At 31.1% G+C, this 13,065-nt stretch overlaps 2 protein-coding genes across 6 annotated transcripts; one reads left to right on the top strand and one right to left on the bottom strand.

Annotated features, from left to right (window-relative positions):
• The first annotated feature begins 258 nt into the window (after positions 1–258).
• LOC111292559 (uncharacterized) lies at positions 259–11,227 on the top strand. Of its 5 annotated transcripts, XM_089766314.1 has the most exons (3): positions 326–758; positions 2,386–2,420; positions 10,959–11,220. In XM_089766314.1, the coding sequence occupies exons 1-3, from the start codon at positions 489–491 to the stop codon at positions 11,068–11,070; spliced, it is 417 nt and encodes a 138-aa protein (XP_089622440.1). In that variant the 5' UTR covers positions 326–488; the 3' UTR covers positions 11,071–11,220. The 5 variants fall into 5 exon arrangements, 1 of the variants encoding a protein (XP_089622440.1); XR_016345489.1 differs by lacking the exon at positions 2,386–2,420 and having other exon boundaries at positions 259–758; positions 10,959–11,227; XR_016345487.1 differs by lacking the exons at positions 2,386–2,420; positions 10,959–11,220 and adding an exon at positions 3,968–10,128 and having other exon boundaries at positions 259–758.
• LOC111292558 (photosystem I reaction center subunit N, chloroplastic-like) lies at positions 8,923–9,785 on the bottom strand. The gene is made up of 3 exons (XM_022884998.2): positions 9,480–9,785; positions 9,227–9,352; positions 8,923–9,111 (listed from the first exon to the last, which is right to left on the bottom strand). The coding sequence occupies exons 1-3, from the start codon at positions 9,783–9,785 to the stop codon at positions 9,022–9,024; spliced, it is 522 nt and encodes a 173-aa protein (XP_022740733.2). The 3' UTR covers positions 8,923–9,021.
• Positions 11,228–13,065: the final 1,838 nt, after the last annotated feature.

Below are 13,065 nucleotides of genomic sequence, written 5' to 3' on the forward strand. Positions count from 1 at the left end.
TATGTCAAATTTTTATTGATGATTGAAATATTTTTAGTGTCAAATTTTGATTTACGATTGTAATCGTTTGTGTTAAATTTTTATTTATGATTGTAATATTTTTATTTGTACATGCGATTAAACAAAAAGCAATTCCTTTTCTAATCTATACTTGGCCAAACGTTTTACAAGTTTTTCTCACTTTCTTAAATGAAATTAATTAATATTAGTTTTTTTTTAATATATATCTACAAAGTATTGTTTAAGATGTTTTGTAATATATATATATATATATGTGTGTGTGTGAACCCACGCGCCTATGTGTAAAATAAAATTAAAGTTTGTTTGATAATTGGCATAAAAGAGAATAATTTTTTAAATGAAATTAATTAATATTAGTTTTTTCTTTTAATATATATCTACAAAGTATTGTTGAAGATATTTTGTAAAATATATATGAAATGAAATTAAGTTTTGTTTGATGATTGACATAGACGAGAATAAGTCATATGGAGAAGGTGAATGGTACTTTTTTACTCCAAGGGATAAAAAATATAGGAATGGGTCAAGACCAAAACGAGCAGCGGGTGATGGATATTGGAAAGCCACGGGAGCCGATAGGATCCTTAAATCTAAAGAGGTTGAAGTTAGGATACAGAAAAGCGTTGGTTTTCTATAAAGGGAAACCTCCTAAAGGACAAAAGACTGATTGGATGATGCATGAATTCAGACTTAAAGATCCTCCTGCCAGATCCAATCCTTCCATTGGTGATATGCAGGTATTTAACTATAAATCTTTTTTAATGCTTAGATACTCTTATAATATTTAATTCCGTTTTCTTTTTTTTGGTTTCTTTTTGTTTCTCTTTTTACTATAGTAGACTCCTACACTAAATTGTCTTGCAGCTGGATGATTGGGTATTGTGCAAAATTTATAAAAAGATTGATAAATCTGTGAAAACATCAAATCGCAAGCATATTGTTAGCGTTGAGAATTTAGAGTTGGATAATGCAACAATTTCACCTCCATCATCAGACCTTAATCTAGTTTAAGAATCGATTAATATGTTACCGCAACAAAGATCGGTGCTAGGAAGTCAATTGGGACAGCTGGAAAAAGATGCTACTTTGAATGGACTTTCTACTTTTCCCAAACTTTATTATGATGGTATGATGCTGGAGCAAAATTCTACATCATTTTTAGACAATATTTGTGATTATTATGATTACAATTTCATGCCCGTAGAACCAGCTGCATTGCCTTCGCCAATACCTCCATTCGAGTCCATGGCCAATCTTGACCAATTCATCAGCATGCATCATGAGGACAAACTTTCAAGTGTTAATTTTGACTTCTCTTCTCAATTTTTTGATCATCAATATCCTTCATAATTAGCTTTTTTAATTTACTTTCAGGTATTTCCTCACATACTCTATATATTATTGTTACTAAAATTAGTTTTTTTTTTTAAATTTATTTTAGGCTTAAGGTTTTGGGTTCTATTACTATTTCAAGCTTAATTTTTAAAATAGTAAGACTTTTCTTTTCTTAATTATTTTTAAAGTATTAGCGAGTATCTTAGTTTTTTTTTTTTTTTTTAGATCTTGCTGGTAGAGTACCCATGAAGTTAGCTTATCATGTATTGGTATTTTATTTGTTTTATATGATTTGAATTTCGGAGATATTTAATGTTATTTTTTAGAAATAATTGTATAAATTTACTGTATTAAAAGAGTAATACAAAATGGAGGAGGAAAAAAAAAGATAAAATCATACCTTGACTTACAAAAGGGAACCAAGTCCAAATTGAACTTTTAAGGTGAATCATTTCACAAACATCAAACATGATCATTCAGGGCTTCAGTTGCTCGTGTGATTTTTCCTCTATTCTCTATGTGTGGGAGATATGAAGTTGGGGTGTGAGAAGCTTGCAGGCTAGGGGGCTACTGGAAGCGTTAGCATCCACCAATTTTGTCATAGATAAGATTCATTGAGGAGTTGGGCTTGCTTGGGTGGACAGGTTTGTCTAGTGAAAACTAGATTTTGCTTGATGGTTTTAATTAGTTTTGATATTTCACCTAGGATTTTGGTGACACTTTCAAAATTGATGGCGTACTCAGGTTAATTGAAACCATGGAAAAGATAAGAAAACATCTATAGAGTACTCATAGACACATAACATGTACAAAGAACTCACATGATTGATTTCATGGGAGTAAAGATTCATTACTTTTGCGGTTGTCACTGAATTCATTTCCACTTTGTCCTATATCTGGGTTGTAAAGATGCAACTTCCTACTGTTTGGGTGCATTTCATGTTGGAGATTAGATAATTCACATTGATTGTATGTATATTTCAGCCAGTATAACATTTGTTTAAGGAAATGACAAAATGAAATAAACAGGAACCTGAGCCGCAAGCTGAGGGAACAAAACATCTGTAAGTTGGGGACATACCAGAGGCATCAAAGCAAAATACATGAAAATAAACATCATCGTGCATCAATACTGCAAAAGCAAGATTCATATAGTAACCAGCTTTTGCAGCATTATTCTGTTTAACATCATATAGTAAGAACATATTCTGGGTAGTTTTCTTGTGTCAGCAATGTTACTTGTAAGACGATCAGTTGAATGGTTTTAAAGGTCAATAATAATCATACACTTGAAAAGAGTATATTGTTGGGAAATAAACCACACTTGGAGCCCATGAGAGCACACCAGAAAACTCATATATACATGTTAGACATCACTTGAGCCCAAAAGCTTAAGCTACTAGGTTTTTGGGTGCTCCATATATATATAAGAGATCTCATTCATATTTTTTTAATGATGTGAGATTTTTTACTCACATGTGAACTTTATCCCAATAATTTCTCCAGTATATTTGTAAGTTCTGATCAAGTCCCACCTTGGCTCCCCCGTGTGAGTAAGTCCTATCAACACCTCATTTTTGGGCGAAGCAACCTCACCTCTAGTGCACTCTTAGGCTAGGCCTCGAGACTCAACCTTGCCACTTAGGTTGTCTCAGTGTCCCTTCAAGTTTGCACTCTAGGTTGATTCAATACATAGCCCACTTGGGTATTCCACTTCTACATATTATCATATACTTGCTGCATCCAAGTCGAATAATTTAATACCAGCGTTTGAGCACATGAAGTTGATGGATGCATTTAACCTCCGATCTATCAACAATCTCCCCCCCAAGCAACACTACTGAGACTCGAAACCCGTGACTTTGACTCTGATACCACTTGTTGAGCCTGAAGTAATAAATATAATAGCGTAGAACCAATATATCGTAATAAACCTATAGTAATAGAAAATAATCAATAATCAACAATGCAGGAAAAATAAAACATACCAAGATTTACATGAAAAATCCTTCAGTGTTAGGAAAATGGGGTCTAACCCCATGTAATTGGTTTTGGACCAATCAAAGACCATAGGTCTTGGTCTTTTTTTTTTACACAAAGCCCTAGCTACTTAATAAAAAGAGATGAGGTTGTTTTAAGGTGGCGCCACAAACCAAGAAAAGAAAAGGAAAAAAAAAGCTAGAAAAATAGAGAGAAAATGGAAAAGGAAGAGTTAGTTGAACAAAAGTCGATCCGTAATCCGATTAAGCTAAAATTTTGTTAGCAGCTTTATGATTCAAAATTTTACATTTTGAACAATGAAGATCAAGTTTGAAGTTTTTTAAGAACAAATTTAGAGTGTATTTGTTGAGTTATCTGTTTGGTAAGATTTTTTTTTATTGCCTCTTTAGTTGTTGATTATCTCTAGTTTTAGTTAAAGAAGAATTTTGTATATCCATTATTTGATAGTGAAGATTTTTTTGGTGATTCGTAGTTTTTTCCTCTACACTAGAGGGTTTTTCACGTAAATCTTGGTGTGCTTTATTTTTTTTACGTTGTTGATTATTGATTGTTGTCTATTGTTGTGGGTTTATTATGATATATTACTTTTGTGTTATGTTTATTACTTCAGGGCCAACAAGTAGTATCAGAGCAAGGGTTATTTTAAGACATTGATACAAAAGCAACCCAAGATAGAAGTAAATTCTATTTGAGATCATAAAGGGTGATAGAGATTTCATGATAAAATTGACAGTATCAAATTATTTAATTTAAAAGCCTATAATGGAAGATCATTTATATTATAAAAATTTATATGAGCTGGTATTAGGTGATTCGACTCAATCAGCAAATATAAAAATGAAAGTTGAAAGAAGTTAGATAGAAAAATGTTAGCTATAATAAAAAAATATGCTGATATCAGTGTATTCCATCATGTAGCATAGAAGATTGATATCTATATATTTGAAAAAAAAATTAGCAGTATTGTATAAGAAAAAAATGTATGAATAAAGTTATGCTTGTTAAAAAGCTTATAACTTTACAATATAAGGATGAACAATCCATTACAGAGCACTTGAGTGATTTTCAAGATATATTTAATCGGATAACTACTACAGAGCTTAAGATGGATGATGAAATGAATGCATTGTTTCTTTTGGATTCATTGCCAGATAGCTAGAATATTTTAGTTGTGACTATTTTTAATTCAGCTCCTGATTACAAAGTGACACTAGAGATGGTAAAGGACAGTATGCTTAATAAAGAAGGAAGGCGAAAAGATTCAGACCATGAAAATCAAGCTCTGGTAATAGAGAATAGGAGTAGAAACATCGAAAGAGGTCAGAACTCAAAAGGCTATAATAAGTCTAAAGATAGATCTAAGTTTAGAGATAAAGTGAAGTGCTTTTATTATGGTAAAACAGGTCATATAAAACGATACTACAAAATCTTAAAGCAAAAGCGAAAAGATGAGAAAGGTAAAAGTTAAGATGATGGCAATATTGCAATAGTGAATTCAAATAGTGATTCAGTTACTTTAATTTGTACACATAGTGATTGTAATCATATTGGTGATTCTGACATTGAGTAGATAGTTGACATAAGAATGGTATGTCATTATGTTCCTAAAAGAGAGTTGCTTACAACTTACAAAGCAAAAGACTTTGGTTGCACTAAGATGAAAAATAAAAGTGTCATAATTGTTAGGATTGGTGATATTATTGTACAAATTAGTATGAGCTACAAATTGACTTTAAAGGATGTCAGACACATTTCGGATATGAAAATGAACTTGCTTACTATTAATATCCCTGATAAAGAGGGATATGAGAGTCAACAAAAGAATGGACAGTAAAAGCTTCTCAAAGGATCTATGATAGTTGTAATTAAAAAACTATGATGCACAATATATAAGACATGTATGCAATTAAATGGTAACCAGACAAATGCCGTTGAGGATAATGCTTCAGCAGACTTATGGCACAAGAGACTGACACACATGAGTAAGAAAATGTTACAAGTTTTAGCAAGGCATCTCCCATTCTCTTAACCAAAGGTATATCTCTTGATTTTTGTGATCATTATTTGTCTGATAAGCATCATAAAGTTTCTTTTCATAAGAGTTCTCAAAGAAAAAAAATAGATTGGAATTGATTTATTATGACGTATGTGATCTCATTGAGGTTATGTCATTGAGTGGTAGCAGGTATTTTATTACTTTTATTGATGAAGCTTCACGTAAGACTTAGGTGTATATATTGAAAAATAAAAACTAAGTATTGCAATATTTTCAAAAATTTTATGTCATGGTGGAAAAGATGACAAGGCTACCCTTGAAGTGTATTCAAACTAATAATGGTAGGGAATACACATCTAAAGACTTTGAAGAATATTATTCAAAGCATGGGATCAGGCATGGGATGGCAGAACTTGGAACATCACAGCATAATAGTGTAACTGAAAGGATGAATCGCACTATTATGAAAAAAGTCATATGTATGTTAAGGATAGCAAAATTACTAAAGCCATTATGGGGTGAAACAGTCAATACAGCTTGTTATTTGCTTAACAGATCACCATCAATTCATTTGGGCTTTGACATTTCAAAAAGAGTATAGACAAGGAAAGATGCTTCATACTCTCACTTGAAAATTTTCAAGTGTAAAGCATTTGTGCATATGTCAAAAAAGCAAAGGTCAAAGTTTAACAATAAAGTCACATGTGTGTGTTTGGAAGATATGGTGATGAAGAATTTGGTTGTAAGGTATGGAATCTAGTGAAGAGAAAGTCAAAAATAGAGATGTAGTCTTACATGAAAAAAAAATCATAACAAATCTCGAGAAAAATAAAAAGACTACATGGATTACTGTTAAGTGTGATATTTCAACACCAACAGGGGTTCTGCAGAAAAAAGCCACAAATGATAGAAATGAACAAAAAAAAAAACTTGAAGATACGAATAAGCCAGCCACAGTTAGTGATAAGCTAGATGCAATCAGTTTTGAGTTGAAAGAGCAATCTTCTCTACTTAAGAATATTAAGCAGGGTGAGCAATCTTCTCCACTAAAAAATGTTGAGCAATGGGAGTTACATTCAACATCAGGTGGTGTAGAGTCTTAGCCTAGGAGATTTACCAAAAAGCACAGGCCATCTACCAAGTATCCAAGTTAAGATTTTATTTTAGTTACTAGTGAGAGAGAGCCAAAGAGCTTTCAAAATGTATAGGCTACTCTAAATAGAGAGCACTGATTAAAAGTAATAAAAGAAGAGATAAAGTCATTACAAAAAAATGGTACGATCTTGTTAAACTTTCGAAAGAGATAAAGCATTGAAGAATAAATGGGTGTTCAAGTTAAAAAAAGATGGTGACAAACTAGTGAGGTACAAAGCTCGATTGGTGGTGAAAGGTTTTTCTCAAAAATCAAGCATAGATTTTAATGAGACTTTCTTTCCAATTGTGAAAATGAGTTCCATTTGAGTGGTATTGGGATTAGCAGCTAGTTTGAATCTTGAGCTTTAGCAACTTGATGTAAAAACTACATTATTGCATGGTGACTTGCATGTGAACATTTATATGGATCGACCTGAGAATTTTAAAGTGAAAAGAAAAGAGCACTTAGTTTGTAAACTGAAAAAAAGCTTATATGGCTTGAAACAAGCTCATGACAGTGGTACAAAAAGTTTGATTCTTTTATGGTGAGCCACAGTTATAAAAGAACGACAGTGGATCTTTGTATGTATGTCAAAAAATTTTATGATGGTAACTTTATTATTCTTTTATTATATGTTGATGATATGTTGATTGTAGGACAAGATACTGGTATGGTTCATAAATTGAAAGAATAATTGTCAAGTCATTTGATATGACAAATTTAGGTCTAGTAAAACATATTCTTAGTATAGACATTATTCGAGATAGGAGAGCTGAAAAACTGTGATTGTCACAAGAAAAGTATGTTGAATGGGTGCTTAGTAAATTCAACATACAACACGCTAAATCAATTAACAGTCCACTTGCCAACCATTTTCATCTGAGTAAAAAATCTTGTCCATTAACTAAAGAAGAGCAACTAGCTATGTCTAGTATTTCATATTCTTCTGCAGTCAATTTTTTTATTTATCTTATGGTTTGTACACAGTCTGACATTACTCATGCAGTTGGTGTAAATGAGCATATTTGTTTCTAAATCGAAAAAAGTTCACTGAAAGGCAGTTAAATAGATTTTCAGATATTTGAAAAGGCACCTCAAAAATGTGCTTGAGTTATGGATTTCACAACCAGTTCTAGAAAGGTTTACTAATGTTGACATGGCAGGAGATCTTAATAGTAGGAAATCTACTTCAGGGTATTTATTCATTTTTATGAGAAAAGCTGTATCTTGATAGTCTAAGTTACAAAAAATATTACTTTGTCAACTACATAGGCTGGGTATATTGTAACAACTTAAGCAGGTAAAAAAATGCTTTGGATGAAATATTTTTTTCTTAAATTAGGATTGAATTAGAAAAAATATGTGATATTTTTTGATAGCCAGAGTGCTTTAGATTTAAGTAAAAATGTCATGTACCATGCTAGAATGAAGCATATTGATATTAGATATCACTGGTTACATTCAATGATTGAGGAACAACAGATGCTGTTGAAAAAAGTTCATATTGATGAGAATATAACAGATATGTTAACTAAGATACTTATCAGAAAAAAGCTTGAGCTCTGCAGTAACTTAGCTAAAATGGGTTCTTTAGCCAAAGTAAATTCTAAATGAAACTATTATGGTGATGAATCTCCTCTTAATGGGGCTAGAGAGGGATATTGTTAGGAAAATAGGGTCTAGTCCCATGTAATTAGTTTTGGACCAATCAAAGGTCATAGGCCTTGGTCTTTCTTTTTACACAGAGCCCTAGTTACTTAATAAAAAGATGTTGGGCTATTTTAAGGTGGCACCGCAAACCAATAAAAGAAAGGGAATAAAAAAGCCAAAAAAATAAAGAGAAAAGGGAGAAGGGAGAGTTGATTGAACATAAGTCGATTCGTGGTTTGATTGAGCTAAAATTTTATTAACAGGTTTTTTATTTAGAGTTCTACATTCTGAAATGGGAAAATTAGGTTTAAAGCTCTCTAAGAACAAATCCGGGATATATTTATTGAGTTACCTATTTGGTGAGATTTCTTCAATTATCTCTCTAGTTGTTAATTAGCTCTAGTTTTAGCTAGAGAACAACTTTGTATATCCATTATTTGATAGTGGAGATTTTTATCATGGTTCGTGATTTTTTTCCTCTATACTGAAGTGTTTTCCATGTAAATCTTGATATACTTTATTTTTCCTACATTGTTGATTGTTGTCCATTATTGTGGATTTATTGCGATATATTGCTTTTGTGTTGTTGTGTTTATTACTTCAGGCACAACAAATATTTCTTATCTTGCAAAAATTTAATTCATTTGCTCCTTTTGTTTTTGAACAGCAATTGAATTTCGTTTTATGTTAGGTATAAATCTCCTAATTGCCTTTCTCCAATTTATTCTCTGTGGAAATTTGAATATGGAAATAAGGAAATAGAACAAAACCATACAAAGAAAAATGAGAAAACAGATGGATATGGAAGTTTCTTAAAATGGGAAAATTAGATACATGTTGAGGTAGAGTCGATGGTTTTAGTGAAAAATACATTTGGATCTCTTCACCATTTCCAGAAAACATTGGAACCACACTTGTATTTGTCCTTTCCTTCACACTCCAAGGCCAAATCATCAGAGATGAATGGTACTTTCTGCATCCACAAACCAACAAAACAAAAATTAAAAAAAAAATTCTTAATTAAATATCATCATGAGATGGAGATCATGAACTAAAACTCTCAAAGAAAGCAGATGTGAGAATTGAACCTTTTGCTTTGCAAGGTCCTGGCAGCCAGTAAAGTTCTCAGGGAACTTGCAGCTACCAAATTCAACGGTGTATGCTCTGGCAAAGTTTGCTCCACTTGTGGCCAACCTTTTCTTGTCATTCAATTCCTGCAGCAATATTGACCATATACCAATGATCACCAGCTTAATAAGGTTAATCTATTCTATTTCACTCTACAACTACAAGAACTCCTAGCATGTTATTGATCTTATTCAGTTTTCATAGCAAACACACCTTGTTAGCTTTGCTCTTTTCAAGGTAATCATCAATGACCCCAGCATTTGCAGAAGAAGCAGCAGCCGTGGTGAAAAGGGTAGCTGCCAGACGCAGCATAGCAGCTCTTCTTCCTTCACTGGCACGTGATTCTTTGGAATCAGAAACTTTAGCCTGCTGGGCTCTGATCACGTGCAACTTGTGACCGCCAGATACAGCTGTCGAATAAACTGAAGGCACTGAAGTGAGCTTGGCATTAAGATAAGATGATCCAGTGCCTGAGATACCGTAGTTGCATGCCAAAACGCAGGAATTCATGGCTGCCATTTCTGCAAAAGAGACTTTGTTTACTACAGATAACGGAGCTTAATTGGCTTTTTCAAAGTAGTCTTTGAGTAGAATAGATTTGTGATTGAGAATATTTGATAACGAGTGATGTGGCAAGAGAAGATGAATTGGATGAAAGATTGTGGTTAGAGTGTGGATAAGGTGAGATCGCCTCACTCCGATCCTATTGGCAAACCTTACTAAGACATGCTATTTTTGGTGCAACTATTGTTGTGTGGCGAGCATGAATTTTGGGTCCACTTTGGAATCTAAATTTGTGCCTGTTATCTCACTGGCCTGGGAGTCAGGAGCTCAGGGCAGACAACATAATTTTACAACTTCAATCAAGATATTCGGAACGTCTTACATACTTTTGATGCATTAGTATATATGTCTTAATTAACCAAATAAATAATATAGGACTTGAGACTGAATCTCCAAAATCACCTTAATTTTTAAAACCGTTCTTTCATGTTGGACTGATTACAAGATTATTTCTAAAGAACTTGTTAATTTATTATAGGCTAAAACCATAGCCAGAGAAGCTGATTACAAAAAATCAATTTTGGAACAAGAAAATGGTAATATAAGGGATTTAGCTTTGAAATTTGATATGAATAAGACATAAAGATAGAGTGAAATGAGATTTTTTGGAGGCTGTTTTGAAGAAAATGGGTTAGTACATTTACATGATGAGGTACTTACCCAGTCAAACAAACAAGAAGAAATATCTTTATTTTTCATTTATAATTATACGGTATATGAATTCTACTTTATAATTAATCTGATTTGTCAATCTCCAAACGAAGGATATTAATGAAGCCTTTTGGGGATCAATTGGTGAAGAGATGCTTTAAATGCAATTGTTTGCAATTAAACAACCACTAGGCCAGATTTAGGAGGGGTATTTCATGTCATGTAGTAACAATAAAGAAGCTAGACACCCAGTCTCTCTCTAATGATCATCTTCAAAACCTTACATCTTTCATCTTTTTTCCCCTACACCTGCAATCCATCATTATACATAAATCTATTCTCACGGTCTCATTCACTTGCAGCAAAGTCCAACTTATTCTATATAAAAATGCTAGTACATATATATATATATATATTTATATATATATATATATATATATAAACCTGTTCTAACCGTCTCATTTACTTCCAACAAAGTCCAACTTATTCCAACAAAGTGCTGGTGGCCAGAACGTGGAGGTGGCATGCAGCTTTAAGGGCAGTGAAAGAAGAGCTGGGATCAGAGTACGTTGCATTAAGATACTTATAATAATTACGTAGTACTATTATTTATAAGAGAATAATGTTTTAGCATTGGAATTTGCACTTGTTGAATTATTGGTAAAGAAAAAAAATGAAATGCTACTATATTTGCTACTTTTATGATATGAATTTCTACAGCTCATTTTTTATGCCTGTCTTTTTAACGGCATTTGTTTTTCCACAAGTATTTTAAGACGTCACTTCAAAGAACTCTTTGGTAGCAACCATTTCTAGTAGACACCATTAACAGCACAATTCAAGAAGCAGCAACTCTAATGTATTTATTATTATTATGAAACTAAGTGCATCTGATTTCTTAGTAACAAATTAGGGAAACCTCCAGATGTCTACCGGTATGAACAACCTAAATTCCGTGTGATAGCCACTGTCTTGGAGTGGAAATGTACATGTCAAAGTCAAGAAAATCAACTTTAGCACCAAAATGATGCAAAAGCATGCACTTTCCATGAGATCATTCCATTTTTTCTTTTTTTCTTTTTTTTTTTGGGGGGGGGGGGGGGGGGGGGGGTAAGAAAAAAGGATTACAAAGAACCACATTAACTATAAACCGAGGGAAAGCTACTCCAGCCCCATCTGCTGTCCATATCATGTCAATTTCTTGGTATTGGTCATTAAAGACAAAAAAACTTTGGATGCATGCATGCGTTCAAACTTCTTTTGGGCAACAAATGTGCAGCAAAATTTTGCTATCTTGGAATGTGTTGCAATTCCTATTCTCGAATATATATATATATATATATATATTTTTAACATGTGCATGACGTACATATAATTTTTATTTTTAAAAATTCATATTAATAAATTTTTTTATATTATGATAAGAATGATAAATAATATTAATTTAATTTTGATTTTGATATAATATAAGTAAACTTTGATAATTTTTTATATAATTTTGATTTTGATAATTTTTTATAAAATTTTAGTAACTTTTGGTATAATTTTGATAATCATTAATAAAATTTTAGTTACCTCTTGATGTAATTTTAATAATTAATCTTTTAGTAACTTATGATATATTTTTAGTAATCGTTGATAAAATTTAAGTTATCATATATTTAATAATAAATTCTTGTAAGAAAGCTTAGATTCAATTCTTGAATAAGATAATTTTTTATATAATAATAATATTGTTTCATTCAAATTTAGAATTTTTTTTCACTAAATTTTTTATTGAATAGATTTGTGGTAGGTATATCCAAGTCTCCCAAGATAAAATTTCAAGTTTCTATTATGCTAATAATCAAGATTCAATTCCTAACCACTTTAAGTCCAAAAAGTTTATCAATGATTGATAATCAAGTTATCATTACTTTATTATTATATTATCATCAATTTACTACTAAATTATTAGTGATATATTATTAAATTATCAATGATTTACTACTAAATTAGCATTGATTTACTATTAACTTATGAATGATTTATTACTAAGTTATGAATAATTTATTATTAAATTGTTAATGATTTATTACTAAATTACTGATGATTTGTAATAAAATTATAACTAATTTACTATTAATTTATTAATGATTTACTACAAAGATATCAATAATTAACTAATTTACTACTAAACTATTACTAATTTAATACTAAACTATCAATAATTTACATATAAATTATCAATGATTTACTATTTTGTTATTATGTATTTACTATTTTGTTATCATTAATTTACTATTTAGTTTTTGATTATTTACTACAAAATAATCATAGATTTTATTACAAAATTAACCATGATTCATTATCAAGTTATTACTAATTTATATTAAATTATCCATAATTTACTATTAAGTTATTTGACTATTAAATTATTGATTATTAACTACTACTAAATTGTATTGTTTTACTTTTAAATTTCAATAATAAACTACTAAATTATCATTGATTTACTATTAAATTATTTATAATTTACTACTAAATTAATCAATTAATTACTACTAAATTGAAATTTACTTACTATTAAGTTATCACTAATTTA

Source organism: Durio zibethinus, chromosome 10 (assembly GCF_047325235.1).
Source record: "Durio zibethinus cultivar Kanyao isolate XHJ-2024 chromosome 10, ASM4732523v1, whole genome shotgun sequence".
NCBI classification, from domain to species: Eukaryota; Viridiplantae; Streptophyta; class Magnoliopsida; order Malvales; family Malvaceae; genus Durio; species Durio zibethinus.